Source organism: Cibotium barometz, chromosome 31 (assembly GCF_041138505.1).
Source record: "Cibotium barometz isolate CiBa-2024 chromosome 31, ASM4113850v1, whole genome shotgun sequence".
NCBI classification, from domain to species: domain Eukaryota; kingdom Viridiplantae; phylum Streptophyta; class Polypodiopsida; order Cyatheales; family Cibotiaceae; genus Cibotium; species Cibotium barometz.
In genome coordinates, this window is record NC_141076.1 from 5,126,688 (window position 1) to 5,146,766 (window position 20,079).

Below are 20,079 nucleotides of genomic sequence, written 5' to 3' on the forward strand. Positions count from 1 at the left end.
CAAAAGGTTTCTAGAGCTTTGCTTTCTTTGTCCTTCTCTCTTTGTCCATGGTACTTGTACCCTTGGTGCGCTTTTGTGGACTTTTCTTTTTTCCTGTGATAATTCTCCTTCGATTTGTTGAAGCTTTAGTAATTTCCAAAAATCAAACCTTTGGCATTCTTTGCTTGCGTAAACCTTGTTTTTGAATTTTTCTTCAAAAATCCTTCTCTTTGAGTGGTCCCAAAAGCTTTGATACTACTATCAATACCTTTATGACCCTTGGAGAAGGACAAATTTTAAATTTTTTTCTAAAGTTGTGGCATTATGCTCAAATTTTTAGAGCGGCCATCTCGGAAGGGTTCTGAAGGCGTCAAATATCAGCCCAAATAAATCACTCCTCACGAACCCAGTCCTCAAGAGATTGACGGCGTGAAAATGTCTACGGTAGAAATCATGGAGTCAAGAGAGACCGGGCCTTGCAAGGCAGTGCAAGGCTCTCACGTTTGCGTCTCAACTTTCTCAGCTATCGAAACGTCAGTACAAGGCTCTCACGTTTGCGTCTCAACTTTCTCCATAATTTTCTCCGCCTGGCCGCAGCAGGAAGATTCAATACTGTCGTGATGGCGCAGAGGTGGTGCTGCCGCTCCTCCGCCTCGCCATCGCTGCTTTTGTTGTTGCTGGTGGCGGTGCTACTCCTCCGCCAGCTCCCCATTTCTGTCGTTGCAGATGCTGCTGTTAGAAATAATAGCTCGTCTCCTATTAATTTGGTAGAGAACGGGAGCTTCGAGGAGGGGGCGTTTTCCCCGTCAACACCTGGCGACAACGACGAGATAATGACGATTCCGGATCAGCAGACGAACATCAGCGGCTGGCTTCTGGCCAGCGGCACCATCGACTGGGCGAGACGCCGCTGGAAAAGGGCCAGCGACTGCAGCCCCAGCTGCATCGACCTTAGCGGCGGAGGGCCCGGCAACGTCACCACCTCCTTTCAGACGAAGCCAAACACCACCCACACCATCCTCCTGGACGCCACCGCCAACCCAGACGCACCCACGCCCGTCAAGGGCACCTTCACCGTCGCTGTGCATTCAGGCAGCTCTTCCGTCAATTCTTCCAACATTTCCGTCGACGGAGTTGGCTACGATAGCAACAACATTGGCTGGCACACATTTGCAGTCTTCTTCACCACCCCTTCAACCTTGCAAGGCAACCTCACCCTTTCACTCGCCAGCAACATCCCAGGGTGGTATGGTCCCCTCATCGACGATGTCCGCGTTTATGAGGGGCTCCATTTTCCCAACTCAGGTGAGTTGTATATACATGATCTATTTCTTCCTATCCTGTGATGTTCCTCTACTACTACTACATGGTGTTAGAAATAGGGATGGGGGCTGCCAGATTAGTGAGCAGCCATGAAAGCTTAATGTGCAGACAACTCAGAAACAGGGGTGAGCATCTAGAACAAGAACAACATGAGCATGACCACCAAGAAAGAAAATGCATTGCTGTACGAGACATTTTACAAAGGGTGAGCGCCTCTTAATAATGAGAGAAAGGGTAGTTACAAAGTGGTTGCATGTAACAGCGGTGAGTCGCATGTGGATGTATGTGTGCGCATGTGCATGAGTGCATAGATGTATGCTTGTGCATGAGTAGGTATCCCTCCCCCTCTAAAACCTTTGCAAGGGATGCATTATGCTATAAGGTTGTAGTTGTCCAAGTTTGATGTAATGTGAATGCACTAGTGTGTTAGAAGCTAAGCCCGGATCGAGAGGGGGTTTGATGATGTACAAAGTGAGCATAGATGTGGATTGCTTGTTTGTCAAAGAAGCCACCAGCAGCAGCTTCATTTTCGTGTGCAGCAGTGGGCGCGTTTTCGGTGTGTCGGCGGAGACACAGGCTAGTCGAGGTGTGCGAGCGCAAGCGAAGCTTGGGCGGTTCGCATCCAGGATGCCGATGAAGATAGTTGGGGTTGAAGTCAAGGTGGTCATCGTATGACTGGAAAACAACAAGAACCGCTGAGGTTCTGGGGTGAGAACCTGAAAAACCAGATAATATGAGGCTTGAGCATTAAACAATGCGAATTGGCATGTAGACTTACCTTTCGTTGAGTTGGGAATTGACTTCAGGCAATCGTCGAAGCCAGTGGCCGCTGCAATGAGGTGTGCAACAGTGGCGGAAACATCATGGAAGGTGTTGAGCACGAACTTGGTTATGGTAGATGAGAGGCCGGCAGTAGGGTCAACAGAGATAAGAGCTTGGATGGCCTAAGTGAAGAGAACATCTATATGCATGCCTGTGAAAGAGACATGATAAGCTGCATCAGGGGAAGCAAGTAGACCTTGTGGGCTTTTCTGAGCCATGTACGTCGGGCAGCCAGTCGAGTGGCTGAGCAAAGGCCGGTTGCCTTGGGTAGTAGCTTCCTCATAGACATGGTTGAGGACTGCCAAATTGTCTGGATGGTTCGCCTGAGAGAGGGGTGGGAAGGCGGCTTCATGTTGCAAGGTTGGAGAACAACTGTCCTCCCCAGTAAAAACTTGCATGTGAGCTGCAGAGGGCCAAAGGGTTATGTCGAGGTTGAGGCCAAATGGTGCTGAAATCGCCTGGATGGGTCGCCTGAGAGATGGGCGGGAGGGCCGCTTCATGTTGCAAGGTTGGAGAACAACTGTCCTCCCCCCAGTAAAAACTTGAGTGTGGGCTATAGAGGGCCAAAGGGTTACGGCGAGGTTGGGTGCTGAAACTGAGGCTTCAAGTTCTTTCTCCAGTTTTTGGAAGAGGGCATCTTGGATGTTATCATCGAGGGCTTGCATGTATGCATGCAGGGCTCAATCTGCAGCACGTTGAGTAATGGACCGAGACTGGGGAGTGGCAGCAAGCAGCCCTGTCATGTGCATCCCGCACTTGGATGCCACATGGACATATCTGTACAGTAGTTGCAGGAATTGGAGTCGTAACCGGTCCCTTGTCTGGGGACGAGTCAGCCAAGGTCTACTCTAAGCATCTAGGGTCTGGAGTCTCGTACATGGTCTTGGTCAGGTGTGCAAGTCCAGCACATGAGGCAATGCCAGTCCATACTGTGAGCCACCCTCTGAAATGATGTAGAGGTGTTGGGAGACCAACTCATAGGTTTAGAGGTCTTGAAGCATACATATTTTGGTATGTGGGCAAGTGGCAAGTAGGCAAAGGGGCAGCCCTGTGGGCCATCCCAAAAGGCCATAAGGGCCATTCCTAGAAGGTGGCCTTGTGGGCCACCCTAGGGAGACCACAGTCGGCCAGCTTTTGGGCAGCCAGTCAGCCAGCAGCATCATGATTCCCATGTGTGAAAAGGCGCATCTTTATGAGGATTAAAATCAGGTCGTGGGACAAACAGAAACAGGCCGACAGGTTTTTGTGCAAAGTTCAAACCGACCAGCCCTATTGAGTCATATATAAGCATGGGCTTGTCAAGGGTCAATCCAAGGGCTGAAGTACTTCAAGGGCCAGGATAGCCAAAGGAAGTCTGAAGCAAAAGGTGAACTTGAAGGTCAAAGATTTAGGTCATCTTCAAGCTGCAGATTTACAGCCAAGGAAGATCTACAGAAAAATCAGTTGTTTTCATCATTCAATAAAGCAAATACACCAGTCCTTGGTTGGGGCCCTTCAGAGGGTATTTGGGAACCAATTGGGTGTACTTGTCTTTGTTCCTCTCTCTCTCTCTCTCTCTCTCTCTCTCTCTCTGTCTTTCTCTTGCACTCTTAACTCTGCTACATTGTGCAATCGTCAAGAACCAAAATGCTGAATATATTCCCTACCAAAGATGCATGCTCTGTTGCATGCAGGGATGCACCTTTTGCTGAAGGTGTTGAGAATGCCTCTAGGAAGAGGGCTCCGGTTGCAGGGGTCTGTATTGCACAGGTGGGCGAGAGACCCTTTTCAAGATTGGAGAAGGGTGCTTCTGTAGAAATCATGTGCCCGGAGGGCAGATCAGGGTCTGCTGTGGGTGCTGCTACATGAGGAGCCTCTTCAAGGGGCAAGAGTGGTTCAGTAGGGGTGCGATCCAGGAGCAGAGGCGCAATAGAGGTGCGTATAGAGGACTCGATAGAGTCAAGTCCCTCTGCATGTAGAGGGGCAGCATGTAGTCTATGAACTGCCAGGAGAGTCTGGGTAAAAGATGAGCTTCCATCGATTGAGGGGGCTTGTTGAACGCAATAGGATGTTGGTCCCCCATCTTTTGAGGGGGCAGGCTCAGAAGGGTGGAGCATTTGGTTGAGGGGGATGCTACTGCAGGGTGAACAAAAGGGATGCAGCCGAAAGGATCGAGGACCCCCTCTTATTGTTGGAAGAGAGCTCTTCGGCAGCAACCATGAACGAGGGTCCCCCCCTCTCGGGAGACAGCGCGGGTGATAAGCTTCCACAGGCACAGGGATTGGCTGCTGGCGAGTAGAGGCAGCGGATGTGGGCGGGCACCCAGGGTTAAGCTCGATACCATTTTAAAAATAGGGATAGGCGCTGCCAGATTAGTGAGCAGCCATGAAAGCTTATGTGCAGACAACTGAGAAACAAGGGTGGGCATCCAGAACAAGAACAAGATGAACATGACAACCAAGAAAGTAATGTAACTAAAATGTATTATCTAGAACAAGAACAATATGAACAGGACTACCAAGAAAGTAATGCAACTAAAATGTATTGCTGTACGAGAGACAACTCAGAAACAAGGATGAGCATCTAGAACAAGAACAAGATGAACATGACTACCATGTGCACACAACTGAGAAACAAGGGTGAGCATCTAGAGCAAGAACAAGATGAACATGACCAGCAAGAAAGTAATGTAACTAAAATGTATTGCTGTACAAGAGCTTTTACAAAGGGTGAGCGCCTCTTAATAAAGAGGGAAAGGGTAGTTACATAGTGGTTGCATATAACACAGTGAGTTGCATGTGGATGTATGTGTGCGCATGGGAATGAGTGCATAGATGTATGCATGTGCATGAGTAGCTATAAACGATATTCCAACACATGCCCTAAGTCGGCATTGCCCTTGTCCTTTTCCCTTGTTACAGTGGTTGAGAGGCAGGAGGGTAGCAGGATCCAGAGCTGAACGACAACCATGGGCAAGGGATCTAACCCTTGTCCATCGATGGGCAGGGGATCTGTCTGTAAAGACCCCTCGTACTCACAATGCTGCCATGACTGGAATATTAGAGTCTTAAGTTAGAAAGGATAGAGTAGAAAAAGACCATTTTCAATTACTTAAAACTTGCTCATTGATTGATGATAAACTTTCGATTGGTGCAGAGAAGGATGCCACTTGCCCAGAAGATCTACTCAAAGGTAGGACATCAATGTAGTCATCTAGTTCATAAATATCTATCCTGTTTATGAAGTGCACTTTTCATTTGCTGAGGTTTCATTTGCAATTTTTGCAGATGGAAAGCCCAAGGTTACCTTAATTGTGGCAATTGTAGTACCTTTGTTCCTGGTCATATTTCTCTGCGTAGGTTTGTCGCTATGGAGGAAAAAAAAACGGAGTAATTTCAGAGGTGAAAAAGGTGTGTAATGTAAGGTCTTCCTTCCAAGTGCATTTTCTCAATGGCTTATTAAGTTAAGCTGATTGCTAGAATGCATTAAAATTTCTTCCGTTTTTGCATGGATATGTATCCAGCCATATCTCATCTTGAAGGCAGACTCAGAATCTTCCCATACCGTGTTCTCAAGGCTGCCACTCAGAATTTCCACCGAGATCACAAATTAGGAGAAGGCACGTTTGGTGCAGTCTATAAGGTAGGGGAAAGGCATTTCATTAGCCTTCATTAAACCAATATAACTAACTTCCAAAGGCCTCCCAACTTTTCTTCACATTTTGAGATGTCATGCATTGTGTGCCCACTATCGAAGGGCGTCCTAGCAGATGGAAGTGAAGTGGCAGTTAAGCAACTTTTCACTAAAACACCTCAAGGGCAAGACGAGTTCTTAAATGAGGCCATGGTGATAAGCAGTGTGCAACACAGGAACCTTGTCACATTGAAAGGGTGCTGCGCTAAAGGGCTTGAAAGGTTTTTGGTGTATGAGTATGTGCAGAATAAGAGTCTCCACCAAGTACTATGGGGTAAGTTAATGGCATCATTTTGGCCTTCATGCAGAGCAGCATAATTCTAATGTGGCCTCTTGTGTTTTCATGGCTTAAATATGAGCCTTACAATGAGGCATTCATTTCTTAGGTTCAAGTGGTGCTCCCATCCATCTGAATTGGCCAACAAGGTTCAGGATAGTTCTAGGGACAGCTCGAGGTCTGGCCTACTTGCATCAAGCCTCTCAGCCTCGGATCATACACCGTGACATCAAAGCTAGCAACATACTGTTGGACAAGAACTTCGAAGCCAAGATTGCAGATTTCGGTCTAGCAAAGTTGTTTCCTGATGATAAAACCCATGTCAGCACTCGCATTGCAGGGACATGGTAAGTTTAATCCCTCCTGGTCCTTGCATGTGATAGTTTTAGTCCATGCAACCACCACTTTCCAAGGTTGTTCTATGGTCTTTTTATTACATTACAATATGAAAGTCCATCAAATTGAGGTGGTTTTATGGTCCTTAGGATCAACACTGGATTGATGCCTGACATACCTGTGTTCATTTTGGGCCATGTATTAGGGGTTACTTGGCTCCTGAGTATGCAATGAGAGGCCAGCTCAGCGAGAAGGCTGACGTGTTCAGTTTTGGGGTTGTGGCATTGGAGCTGGTGAGTGGTAGAAAGAACTTGGACTACCGGCTTCCTTTGGAAAATCAATACCTTCTAGATTGGGTAAAAACCACATAACCTTTAATTCCAGTTTTCAATACAAGGGCTTAACAGGAGTACTGGGGTGATGTTAACCTTGAACAGAAATATTCAAGACAATGGAGGAGATTATGTTCGCCTTTTGTGTGCAGGCAAAGCAATTGCACCACCAAGGCAGGATGGAAGATCTTATTGACCCAGAATTGCAAGCAGATAGCTACCCCAAGGAGGAGGTTGAAAGGGTGATCAAAGTGGGGTTGTTGTGCACCCAAGAGTTGGCTGCAATGAGGTTAACCATGAGTGAAGCTGTGAGCCTGCTGCAAGGATCATCAGAGCAAGATGAAAAGGCATGGAACTATGTTGAGAAATCTAATATGGGCCATTGCGAGGGAACCAGCATTCCACTATATCTTTGATACATGCAGGTCATAGTTGCATTCCGTACCCGTACTCATCTGATGTGTACCTTCAATACTTTCCGTACCACTCCATACGTACCGTACCTCATATGGATAGAGTCTTCGTACCAAATATGAGGTTCAATGTACAACACTTATTCGGCCCGTTTTTTAATTATTTTAGTAAGTGGTCATTGCTCAGTAGTTAATAGATTAGTTTTCATTTCAGTATTACCATTGTCTGTCATGCTATTTTTGTATGGATGCTAGATATTTCATACATACATACATACATACATACATACATACATACATACATATATATATATATATATATATATATATATATATATATATATATATATATATGTACATATATCTATATCATAGTTGTTTCTCGTACGTGTACGAACAGGTTCGTACGGTACGATACCGTACGAATTCGTACGATATCGTACGGTACGATATGGCCGTTTATAGCTGTTTCGTTGCCGCCTGCGCTGTTTTTTTCGCCGTTTTGTAGCCGTTTGCTGGCCGTTTTTGGCTTGCTTTGTGGCCCATGTGTTTGCTTGGCCCATTGGAGATGCTACATGCTTATAAAATGCCCACCCCCTAAGCTTCTCTCAAGGCTCTAGCCTCTCATTACTCAAGTGAGTTGTCATGTGCATCACAGATGCCATGGACATTCCCAGAGCTAGATCCAGAAGAGGCAAACAGATAAAGACCATGAACCAGTAGAAGATAGGTAGAACCAGAATGTAGGAGCTTCAGGTGTAGCATCTGAGGTGGACATGGAGCAGGACTTGGAGCAAAGCATGGATCAGATGGCTGTCGGCTGCAGGACAGTGGATGCTGGCTGCCAGAAGAGCTGTCGGCTGACGTCAGCAGAGGGTGGGCAGCAGGCGCATCAACGACAAGGACCAGCAGCAATCGGGCAGCGCTAAAAGGCTTGTATGGACATGGAACTGGCCGACCAGCAGTCGGCCAGCATAAAGTGTCCAAAGACCCATATAAATAGGGCCACATGCTCTATGTTGTAGTCATTCAATCCCACTAGGGGTTTGGATCCTTAGAGGTCCCATAGGGGACAGATTTTGGTGTTAACCACCTTTTTATGAAGGCAGCCCATGGCTGCAGACATGTACCCTTTTTGTACAATAGATTATACTGAATTTCCAGCACTTCTCTCTCTCTCTCTACTCTCTCTCTACTTGCGTTTTTGCATCAGATGGTGAGTTTTTGCATCAGAAGGTTTCCAAGAGTGTTTAGGGCTGAGAGCTTCCGCGTGTTACATGAGTCGTGACCATCAAGCCCCCCCCTCTCTTGAGTCTTGCTCAAGTGACCATCAAGCCCCTCTCTCTCTCTCTCTCTCTCTCTCTCTCTCAACTTTCAAGCCACTCTCTCCCCCATAGGCCCTCTCTCAAGCCTCTCTCTCTCAAGCCTTTAGGCTTTCTCTCTCTCAAGAGTCAAGACTCAAGCCTCACTCTCTCATTTTCTCAAGCCTCTCTCTCTCTCCCTCTCTCTCTCTCTCTCTCTCAAGCCTATCCATCTCTTGAATCTTCTAACTTCTCTCTCTATTACAATGACAAGGGAGAAGAATGAAGCCTTCAATGTGCATGCTATCCATGTAGAGAAAGCCGATGGAAAGTCCAAGTCATATAGATGGACTTGTAAGTATTGTGGCAAACAATACACAAGTGGAGTTACTAGGCTTCTCCAACATCTTGGAAAGGTGGGGGGGCAAGTTGCGCCATGCAAGGAAGTCCCCCTTGCTATATCCGATGAGATCTTCAACAAGATCAAGGGTGGATTGGGTGCTCACTATGATAGTGGTAGAAGCTCAAGGGCGGATGATGAGGTCATTTCCCCGCCTTGTGATACATCCTCCCCCGCCGCCTCCATCGGTGCCGCCTCCGCCGGTGCCGCCTCCGCCTCCTCAAAGAGACAAAGGCTTGAGTCTCCCATGAGGCAAGCCACTCTAGCCCAAGCCACCGGGGGGTTCTCTTCTTCTCTATCACATCTCCGAGAACGGCAATGGCTAGCGTATATAGAGATTGCACGCACCATTATTGAGTGCAATCTCTCATTCCATGTGCTCAAGGTAGATCAATGGAAGTCAATGGTGAAAGCCATTGCAAATGTGGGCCCATGTGAAGGATGGACCGACGTCTCCTATCATGACATGCGCACGAAGAGGCTTGTGGATGAGAGGGAGAGAATCGATAGATCTCTCAATCCGGTGCGGGCGGCATGGTCCAAGTATGGGTGTAGCATCCTCTCCGACGGATGGAGTGACCGGAAGAAGAGAGGCATCATCAATATACTTGTCTCTTGCCCTCTTGGCACATACTTTGTGCGGGGCGTGGATTCCGGAAAGGCGGGAAGGAAAACATCGGGTGCATTCATATATCGCCATATCAAGCAAGCCATCATGGAGGTAAGTTTCAACTTTCAAATTGCACTCAAGTCTTTAAAGTTTAGGCTTTAGTATATGTGATATGATCATATGTGGCTATATCATGACTCAAGTCTCATACCGCATACGCTCATTGCATCCATTCATGTGCATTGTGACATGTAGGTTGGATCGAAGAACGTGGTGCAAGTCATCACCGACAACGCTTCAAATTGCCGTCGGATGGGGAATTTTTTCGAGGAGGGCTATCCCTCCATAGTATGGATGCCTTGTGCCTCCCATTGCATTGGCTCTTGCAGATGAGGATGCTTCCTTTGGCTTCTCACATGAGCTTAGAGAGCCCGAGTTCGATGATGAGAGCAACCTTCTTAGCGATGGCGACTTCGGCGAGGCCACTGATGTGTCCTCTTCTCATGAGGATGATTTCAGCGAGAGCTCTAATAGTGATGCCTTTGTCTAGTCTCTCCTTGGGCCTTGGCTCTAGCCTCTCTTTTTGTACTCGCGCCTAGCGCCCATGATCGTATCGCACCTCTATACTTTATGTACTTTTGTTTGTCACTTCAGACTTGTTTAGTTGTCTTTAATGATATTTTGGTTTGAAACAACTTCTCTAGACTCTATCCTTCCAAATTGAAAATGTCTATGTTTGTAGGTGTTCTTTAATAAAAAAAACCGTATTTTATCGTACGGTATCCCAAAATTTCATATCGTACCGAATATTCCCGTACGGTATCGTATTTTCGTACCGTGACATATGTACATATATATATATATGTACATATATATATATATATATATATATATATATATATATAAAAGATAGTAAAAAACGCGAATGTACTTTAAGTATTTATCTTGATGCGGACTTTACGTACTTGTACCGTACACATACCATGCTGCACCGTACCTAAAGTACTCAACCACTATGATGCAGGTGTGTGTCTAAGCCCAAAGACAAGCACGCCACCCACACGTTGCTCAAATATTTAAACGGCTGGGGACTAGACACCTTGAAATGTTCCAAAGCAAACCATGGGTGCAACCAAACCTATCCATTGATGACGGGTGACTACAAGGATCAGCCCACTGGTGGGAAGCTTTCTCAGTATCTATGCCCCACATCACAGCGTCCATCATCTGAAATGTACATGCTTGCCTTGAGATTTTTGAGCATGCAAACACTCTTCATCCTAAGCTATCCCAAGCAGATTGGAGGTAAGTCGGTAGGTTGGCCTGTGTAGGCCATCCTACATTGACTCCATCTGGATCCAAGGCCATCATGTCATGCCAATGATAGCATGTGCATCAACAACATGCTGCAACCTGACCTCATCCAGTTTGGCCAAGGTGAGGGCTCGAGCTTCATTTTGCTTTACTTGCTGAAATTTGCTGAGCATAATGTATACCTTAAGCATTAAGCAACCACATAGTAGGTTTAACTTCCCTTATCTTAAGGATTTCAAGAACAGATTATAGAACATACCGCATTGGCCACAACAGAGACTCTTGAAGTTGGCTGCTAAAGGAAAGATCATGTTGGACTAGGTGTAACATCACCATAAACAGGCAGCTTCGAGCATCTACCGGCAGTCTGTGAATCAGCCGTGCAACTTGCAGAAGCATTAACTCATTGTTACTCGCCCAAATGAAGAAAAGTTTTCTGACAGTTTCACGGTTCAGTTAACTGTTGCACAAAGCTGCTAGATGTGTTCGAGTGCCTCCCTGACGTCGTGGGATCAAATCTCCTCGGACCAGTGTTTGAAATAAAGTTTTTTTTCTAACCAGCGAAAAAAAAGGACGACCTTCAAGCCTAACTGATTTTTTATTGCATAGATCGGTTTTATAACTAAAACTTCAAAAAATTGAATGTTTAAATTTAAGGGTAGCCAAAATTACAATCGGTTCTTTTGAATTTGAGTCGTGAAAATTACACTAAAAGACGGTTTTTTTTTACATTGCCTCGAACAAAACCGTGCGGCACCTAGTTGTAGATTGTGTATATTTAATTCAAATTATCTCCAAAAAAGAAACTCTAATTTTTGGTATAAGTAGTCTCCATACTCGTCCGGAGGAGGATGGGAGATGAAAGGGTACCATAGAGATAGTCTTTATATTTGAGGCCCGATGGTCTACTTCAAGAAAGTACTAAACTTGGCTACTTATATATGAACACACCACGCTTGCTATATATATCCATAAAAGGAGCTCCTTAAGCACTTACTTTTCTTTAAAGAAAGTACCAAACTTGGCATACATATACATCTGGCATACATAAGCTTCTATACACTTAAAATCTAACTTATCAGGCTTTTCATAGTCTACAAACTTTATAGAAAGTACCAAACTTGGCATACATATACATCTGGCATACATAAGCCTCTATACACTTAAATCTAACTTATCAAGCTTTTCATAGTCTACAAACTTTACATGTACATATAGCTGATTCGTGATCATTTGCAATCTTAGATTGTAAATTTCGAGAGGAGTCCAAAAATAGAGCATAACATATACTTGCATGTTCCTTTCTATGCATATGTGTGGGAGAGTGAGAGGTAGATTGCCTTGCATTGTGGTGTGAGCGGTAGATTGCCTTGCATTGTGGTGTGAGCGACTACGCGGTGACCGCGTGGAGGTGGAGATCGAAGGAGTGGAGCTTCCAAAGCGAGATTGGGGAGCCTCAAGGGATGCGAGCTCGAAGCATTGGTAAGTACCCAACAATTCTTGTGTATATTGCTTCTCCCGATTGCGGTTGTGTGGAGTTCCCTCTTGGGAGGTGTGGTAGCCCATAACATGGGACAAAACTTACCATCATAATTTTCATCCATTTCTATCTTGTAACCTAGATCACCATACAAAACTGTAAAAGTTACCTAATTTCTTAATAGAAAAACCAACATTCCATAAGCCTCTATGAGAGAGAGAGAGAGAGAGAGAGAGAGAGGGTTCAATTTCTGCTCATGGATTATAACAGCCAAGATTCTACTGAATTAGGATTAATGCTATACCTCTTCTTGGAGAGACTATAGAGTGCTGCCACTATAGAGAGAGAGAGAGATAGATGAATGTTAACAATTATTTTTGCAAGATTTAAGTAGAAGTACTCATAGTTACTACACTTAACTCTCAATAGCTGCACTTGGAAGGAATCAATTGAGCTCTCAGTAGTTACAGTTAGAAGGAATCAATTGAGTTCTCAAAAACCATAATTACCTCTCAGTAGAGTAGCCATTGTATGTGTGTGTGTGTGTGTGGGGGGGGGGAGAGAGAGAGAGAGAGAGAGAGAGAGAGAGAGAGAGAGAGACTCAATTGCATGGATGGTAAGAGTGCATGAGACTCAATTGCATGTATGTGTGTGTGTGTGTGTGGGGGAGAGAGAGAGAGAGAGAGAGAGAGAGACTCAATTGCATGGATGGTAAGAGTGCATGAGATTTTGGTAAAAACGGAAACACTTTTCTAGCTTTCATTTAGCATCTTCAATAGGATGATTGAAGATATTTGACATAGGTGCTACCAGTGCATGTAGTGTTGGTCTCATGGTGGTCAATGATAGATTAGGCACAATATGTTCTTCTAGTTTAATGTTGAAAGATCCATAAAATTCAGGAGGTAATTTTAGCATATGTTACTTTCTTATTCTTATTTTTTTCTTTTTATTTATTTATTTATTTTTAAATTATATGAGGTGCAACTTTGTTTTCAATAGGTTTAGGCATACCTAGATTATCATAAATACCTTCATGTTTAGAACCACCCTCTTGCTCGAGAGAGAAGTCGTCATCGTTATGACTAATTGAGAAAAAGATGTCGAAGAAAACTTTATGGTAGAGAATCTTGATGATGTATTGCTATTGAAGTCATTGATTTAATCTGCAAAAAGAAAATCTTAAAAAAAGCCTTTGAAATTCTTCTTTTGCCTATAGCACTTGGTGTTTACTTTGAAAAAAGAAATGCTGCAAAAATCAGATATTTTAAGGTTTCCCAGTGTATCGATAAGTAAATTTCCTCACTTCAGGTCTTTGTGTTAAACTCCTCGTCTATGGGCAGAAGTCTACAACATCGATAAGTTGTCGAAAATACCTCCTTGCATCATCTTCTTTGAGTTTACCTTCTTGAACAATTTTGTGAGCAATTTTGTAAAAACAGCTCGCCTCTGGTCACAAACCCCAGCACGATATATATCTTTGTCTTGCTAGCCATAATCTCATATAGTCTTCTGTAGAGCCACCAATCTCACCTATCAAGAATATCCCTTCAATTTGTGGGTCATTCAACAAATTGCTCGAGGCAACTCAAAAAATTGGTACCATTGAACGGGGGCTGCCCCTATGTCTACACTGCTTGATTGTCTCAATCCTACCAGTGTTGTTTGAAATAGAGCTTCATAGGTGAGGGTTCACTCCTCTGAGCATAATTGTGTGGTAATCCATGGCTTGTTCATTGTGGAAGGTCCCGTTCTTGCTGGTGATGCCTTTGCAGATGACGCAGGTGTTCTTGCCCATGATCAACACGGCCAAAAGAGCGGCGAACGTGCCGAAATGGATTTTGCTCTTAAGCTCACGACCTAGAAAAGTGCCCATGCCATGTGTTACCACTCTCGAGGACCTCCTTATCCTTGCGATCGTGTCAGAAAAAAAACTGTCCTTTAGTGTAATTTTTACGCCTCAAATTGAGAAAACCCGATTCTAATTTTGCCTAGCCTTGAATTTAAAGATTCAAATTTTTGAAGTTTTAGTTATAAAACCGACTAATCGATGCCTTTTTTCAATAAAAACTGATTGGGCTTGAAGGTCATCCTTTTTTTCATTGGTTAGACAAAAAGTTTCTCCTTTGAAAATTGATGAGTCGGCGTTGGGCGCAAAAAGGGAGAAAGGAAATTCTTTAATAAAAGAAATAAAGCTTTAATTTAAAAGCTTTAGTTGGGAGTGAAGAGAAGAGAGAGAAAATCAAATTCATCGATGATAATTGCAAGGAGAGAGAGGGACTAGATTTTGGAGCGGATGGGAGAATTAGAGGGTGGTTTTGCTCCTGTGGGTGGTATTTGAAAAGTGGAAAGCGGTTTTTGGGGCAAAGATTTGTAGCCCTTGACCTAGATATCCATCCAATGGTTCACAAAATTCCCATAAACCTTTCAATTCTTTTGTCAAAAGGTTTCTAGAGCTTTGCTTTCTTTGTCCTTCTCTCTTTGTCGTCCATGGTACTTGTATCCTTGGTGCATGCTTTTGTAGACCTTTCTTTTTTCCAGTGATAATTCTCCTTTGATTTGTTGAAGCTTTAGTAATTTCCAAAAATCAAACCTTTGGCATTCTTTGCTTGCGTAAACCTTGATTTTGAATTTTTCTTTAAAAATCCTTCTCTTTGAGTGGTCCCAAAAGCTTTGATACCACTGTCACGACCTTTATGACCCTTGGAGAAGAAACTCTAATTTCTCAACACAAAAAATTAGAGCATAACATATACTTGTACAAATTAAAAGTAAATCTTAATAAATAATTAAAATAAACAAAGTGAGATGGAGAATAGAGTAGATGTCACCGTTGATACAAGAGTAGGTTGAATTTCGCCTGGGATGAGTGTGGCCCTTGTACCACTCACCCATATTTATATGTATTAGAAAAAGTTTGCTTTTCAAAAGATAACTTCCAAAAATAAAGCATAAGTGCTTTTGAGTTTATGAGCGTTCAATCTCTACAAAAATATAGTAAGTAATAATAGAAAGTCTTGGGCCTACCCAAAGTATAAAATACTATTGGTATGTATAAAGGTATGAGGCCTTAGCCTTACAAAAATATTGATGTCTAAATATGAAACCATAAAAGGTGTTCACATGTCTTCCAAAATATCCTATTGTGGTCCAACACATGTTTCATCCACTGCAAATTGACAACATAATTCGCCACTCATTCATTGCTTTCATATAAAACAATATTAGTCAGTGCACAGATAATTAAACACATTAATCTTAACCATATCATACCTACGCACACAGCTGATCAAACACATTAATTCTGGTAGATGAAATAAAAAGGCGCATCCAACTACAAAATATCTCAAAATAAAATAATGGGCATTCCCATCGAGGTTACACATATAGTGGTATTTTGTTATATAAAGTAGGGGCATCTATTGTGTCTATAGCTCGTGGTGGTCTCGCCTTATGATGATGTGTTGCCTAGTTATTCTAATGTCCTAGATTGTATTTGGACATGGCAATGCTACTGTGATATCTCACATGGTATCAAAGCTCAAGCTTGTGGTTCTTGACAACCCTCACTGCTATGGTTCTTGACAGCCCTCACTGCTATGGCTTACTAAAGGAGGGTTTTAGAGGCAATGGCATCCATTTGAAATGGCTAGAAGGTGTGTTAGATTATCCCATATACGAAAACATTGAAAGCCGAAGAGCCATACATAGGCTAGAGCCACACTTTGTCATAGTTATCTCCCAAATTTGGGGGTCAACACATTGGGAGATGGGAGCATTATGAAGGGTTTTGTTAGATATCCGTAACGCCGCTACTACGGGCGTTACCACAGGAGGGGACGGCCTCTGGCTCACCACCCAGCCATAGAGGTAGAATGAGGATTGCCCCTCATCCCCCAGGCTATATAGTGTGTGGCCTGCCGTCCACACTAGCCTGGCCGCCCATGACTCCGCATGGTCGTCCTCTCCCACTGAACCCCGGACATGGCCATCCGGTCTGCCGCCGTCGGTCACACAGGCGTTACAGCCTACGTGACATTACACCCCCTTAAGAAGAGTTTTCGTCCTCGAAAACAAACTGGGGAAACCTTTTGGAAATTGCACTACGGCGTTTCCACAGGTAGCTACCTCCTCATCCCTATCTGTCCATTTAACAAGTACCTCCTGGTACACTTTATGTCGGGTTTGTCTGTCACGATACTGTAGAATCTTTTCAGGTCCATGTGGTATCTTTGGTGGCTCTATCAAGTCCACTAAACCTCTGGAGAAACTGCATTCTTTAATCCGTGAACTGATTTCTTCAGTTTACTGACATGGAAGACAGGATGGACTTGAGAACTCTCCGGTAACTCAAGTTTATATGCTACGTCCCCAATCTTCTTAAGGATTTTAAAAGGACCACAATATCTCGGAGAAAGTTTATCACACTTTCTTGTTTTCATGGTTTCTGACTGCGCAGGAACCTTGAGGAATACAAAGTCACCTTCTGCAAAGGTCACCTTTCTTCGTCCTTTATCCGCATAAGTTTTAGCGCGATCCTGAGCGCTACGAATGCTCTCACGTGCGGCTCTGAGCATATCATTCATATCTTCAAGGAAGTCCTTGACAGATTGAATTTTCTCCTTTTCTAGGCCTACAGCCATCGGAGATCTCGACTGGAATCCATACATTAACATGAATGGTGTAAATCCAGTCGCTGAGTGTTTGGAGCTGTTATAGGCAAACTCCAATAAGGGCAAGTACTCTTCCCAATTAGATTGCTTCTTACTAACATAAGAACGCAACATATCCTCTAGAATTTGGTTAACTCTTTCAGTTTGACCATCAAACTCCGGATGATCTGCCGTACTCATACTCAGAGTAGTATCCAACTTTTTGAAGACTTCCCTCCAAAAATGACTGTTGAACTTTCTATCTCTATCCGACACTATATCTGCGGGCAGGCCATATAGCTTGTAGAGATGTTCAATAAAGAGTTTTGCCAACTCTGGCATTTTAACAGTTTTCTTCGTGGCAATAAACTTTGCCATCTTGGTTAACCTATCCACCACCACCTAGACCGAGTCATTCCCTCGACTTGTCGTGGGTAAACCGGTGATGAAATCCATGGAAATGCTTTCCCATTTCCCTTGAGGAATGCTTAAAGGATGGAGCAAGCCCCCAACCTATAGCCTTTCATGCTTATTGACCTGACACTTATTACATTGCAGCACATAAGTCTGGACGTCCTTGAACAAACTAGGCCAATAAAATTGGCGTTTGACTAGTGCATAGGTCTTTTGTATCCCGGGATGACCAGCACTTGGACTATCGTGACTTTCTCTAAGAATGCATACTCGAAAGTCACCAATAGTTGGTACACACACCCTACCCTTGTAGAGTAAGTACCTATCACGTAGGTTGTAATGCCTATGAGATCGACGGTAGACCAGATGGCCATGTCCGGGGTTCAGTGGGAGAGGACGCCCATGCGGAGTCATGGGCGGCCAGGCTAGTGTGGACGGCAGGCCACACACTATATAGCCTGGGGGATGAGGGGTAATCCTCATTCTTCCTCTATGGCTGGGTGGTGAGCCAGAGGTCGTCCCCTCTCGTGGTAACGCCCTTAGTGGCGTTACGGATATCTAACACTGGTATCAGAGCGTGGTTCGATGGGGGACCGTTAGAGTCCGCACGCGACTGGGGGACCGGAGCCCACTCGATGGTTTTCAACCATTCATCTTCTCACCCTTATCTCCACAATGGAGTGTGTGGAGGGAGGCGGCCAAGACATTTGGAAGGGAAGAACTCTCTCTCTCTCTCTCTCTCTCCCCGTCACATAGCAACGCAGGTAAGCAATTTTTGTTTTGTTTTTTTTTCTCTACGTTGAAATTGTCTGCCAAAGACTTCGTTAATGCTTGCGTGTGGGGGGGCGGACACCAGCCCCACTGTCTGCGGAAGAGATTCGTTGAAGCTTGTGTGTGGGGGGGGGCGAAGGCCAGCCCAGGCCCGTTGCTGAAATGCCAGACCAACCAGCGTTGTGTGTGGGGGGGGGCGAAGGCCAACCCAGGCCCGTTTGCTGAAATGTGGCGTGTGTAGAGGGGGGGAAACTTGCTGACCCTTTGCCTGTGAGACCCGGCCTGCATGGCCAGCCAGGCCAACCAGGCCAGCCAGGCGGTGGCGGCCAGCTAGGGGTGACGGCGGCCAGCCATCAACGGCCACCAGCGAGAGGAGAAAGAAAAAAAAATAATTTATTTTTAATATATATTTCATTATTCATTTTTAATTAAATTAAAAATGAACTAAATTCAAACAAATCCTCTCTCTCGGGATGGGGAGGAGGGATAATCCCCGCAAGGGATAATCCCGGCAAGGCACAGCCTCTCGATCATTTTTATTTTTGTTATGAAGACTCTGGGAGCGTAGCCTCGCCAGATTTCAATTTCCACTTTTGCGAACGTCGTCTTGCTAGAGTTAAAGTTTTTGTTCGGACAAATTTGTGTTTGTTTTGTAGTGACAAACAAATGTGTTCTTCTATAGACACACCTTCTCTGCAGTGTCACCACTCAGGTCTAGTCCAGAGTGACTTGGTCCTAGTTCGAAGGTGAATTGAGGGTAGCACATGTGGTGATCACACATTTGGTTCAGAGAGACTAAATTTAAGCTGAGCATAGACTTAGTATTGACCATCAAAGTCACGTAGTTTGGCTATAGTGTAAATCTAAAACTGCGATGTGTTTTACTTGGGCTAAGAGGACCGGCAATGGCGTCAGTTGTGCCCAAATTAGACGAAGTGCTTATCACGAGAAATTAAGGTAAGCCTAATTGAGCCGTAGTGCTCATAACCCTTCACAATCTTTTAACAGTTACTAGAAGATTGTGATAAACTTTGGCAAATGAGAACCATGTACAAGCGTAGTCTTGATGTGGTTATGCCTTGTGTCCAAACAAGTTGCTTACTGTTTGTAGTAACAAGAGAGCCTTGGCCCGTAGAGGCAAGCTGGCCCTTGTTGGTAGTAACAAAATAGTGTCACTACTTGGGCCTAGAGAGTAGTGACTAGTTTGATTTAGTCACGTAGATTGCCTTGTAAAAGTAATCCCTAAGGTGTGTATTACTTGGGATAAAGGGGCTAGCAGTGCTGCTAGCAGTACTCAATTGAATGGTTTATCTAGGAGTACTAATCTGAGGGATTAGCATACGCCTAGATATTAATAGCAGATTTAGGATTGATTTGTAGAAATCAAAGATAAATCTGAAGGGGTATAGTCTTGAGATGTAATGCTCAATGCCCTTTTAGAAGTTGATCGACGAATATAGTCTTGAGATGTAATGCTCAATGCCCTTTTAGAAGTTGATCGACGAAGAGAACTGTTCTTAAACTTACTAGCATGGTTTTCTCTTCTTTTTATTGCTATGCGTCGACATCCCACTGCTCGAGAGTTTGTGGTGATCTTTCGAGGGGGGAAAGAGTCAATTGGTTTGGTGGTAATTTGATGGTATGGGACATCAAATTCTCACGGAATCGATTGTAGTCTTGGTGGAATGGGACGCCAAGGCTTGTGCATGTAACTTGACTCTTTGGCAGGTCTATATGTACACTTGTCTGTAGTGATAAAGTGTGCAAGATAAAATTTGAACTTTGAAAATTACCAAATATAGCCATAAGTTGGGATAAAACCCAGTTACAGAGTTCGGAGAAGCTCTAGGTAGCAAGACCATGATGGTGTACTAGTGCTATATAACGTAAAATTTAGTGAAAATTTCAAAATAGTGGGCTCTTTTGAAACCCTATTTTCTAAGAGGCCTTTGGCACCCTCGGAAGCAGGCCTGAAATTTGAAG

The 20,079-nt window shown here is 44.3% G+C and overlaps 2 protein-coding genes across 4 annotated transcripts; one reads left to right on the forward strand and one right to left on the reverse strand.

Annotated features, from left to right (window-relative positions):
- The first annotated feature begins 394 nt into the window (after positions 1-394).
- On the forward strand, positions 395-7,178 carry LOC147620430 (putative LRR receptor-like serine/threonine-protein kinase At1g56140). Of its 3 annotated transcripts, none has more exons than XM_086824644.1 (8): positions 395-1,284; positions 5,260-5,295; positions 5,391-5,513; positions 5,627-5,745; positions 5,860-6,070; positions 6,183-6,420; positions 6,615-6,765; positions 6,894-7,178. In XM_086824644.1, the coding sequence occupies exons 1-8, from the start codon at positions 600-602 to the stop codon at positions 7,155-7,157; spliced, it is 1,827 nt and encodes a 608-aa protein (XP_086680770.1). In that variant the 5' UTR covers positions 395-599; the 3' UTR covers positions 7,158-7,178. The 3 variants fall into 3 exon arrangements, with proteins under 3 accessions (XP_086680770.1, XP_086680772.1, XP_086680771.1); XM_086824646.1 differs by having other exon boundaries at positions 471-1,284; positions 6,615-6,702; positions 6,847-7,178; XM_086824645.1 differs by having other exon boundaries at positions 471-1,284; positions 6,615-6,702.
- Positions 1,883-3,684, reverse strand: LOC147620431 (uncharacterized). The gene is made up of 2 exons (XM_086824647.1): positions 2,081-3,684; positions 1,883-1,977 (listed from the first exon to the last, which is right to left on the reverse strand). The coding sequence occupies exon 1, from the start codon at positions 2,787-2,789 to the stop codon at positions 2,247-2,249; it is 543 nt and encodes a 180-aa protein (XP_086680773.1). The 5' UTR covers positions 2,790-3,684; the 3' UTR covers positions 1,883-1,977; positions 2,081-2,246.
- Positions 7,179-20,079: the final 12,901 nt, after the last annotated feature.

What these genes read in the sequence shown, in the direction of transcription:
- LOC147620431 (XM_086824647.1), bottom strand. Translation starts at nt 2,789, where the DNA reads ATGCAAGCCCTCGATGATAACATCCAAGATGCCCTCTTCCAAAAACTG.
- LOC147620430 (XM_086824644.1), top strand. Translation starts at nt 600, where the DNA reads ATGGCGCAGAGGTGGTGCTGCCGCTCCTCCGCCTCGCCATCGCTGCTT. An exon ending in GCTCCATTTTCCCAACTCAG is followed by an intron (nt 1,285 to 5,259) that starts GTGAGTTGTATA and finishes CGATTGGTGCAG; the next exon opens with AGAAGGATGCCACTTGCCCA. An exon ending in ATCAATACCTTCTAGATTGG is followed by an intron (nt 6,766 to 6,893) that starts GTAAAAACCACA and finishes TTTTGTGTGCAG; the next exon opens with GCAAAGCAATTGCACCACCA.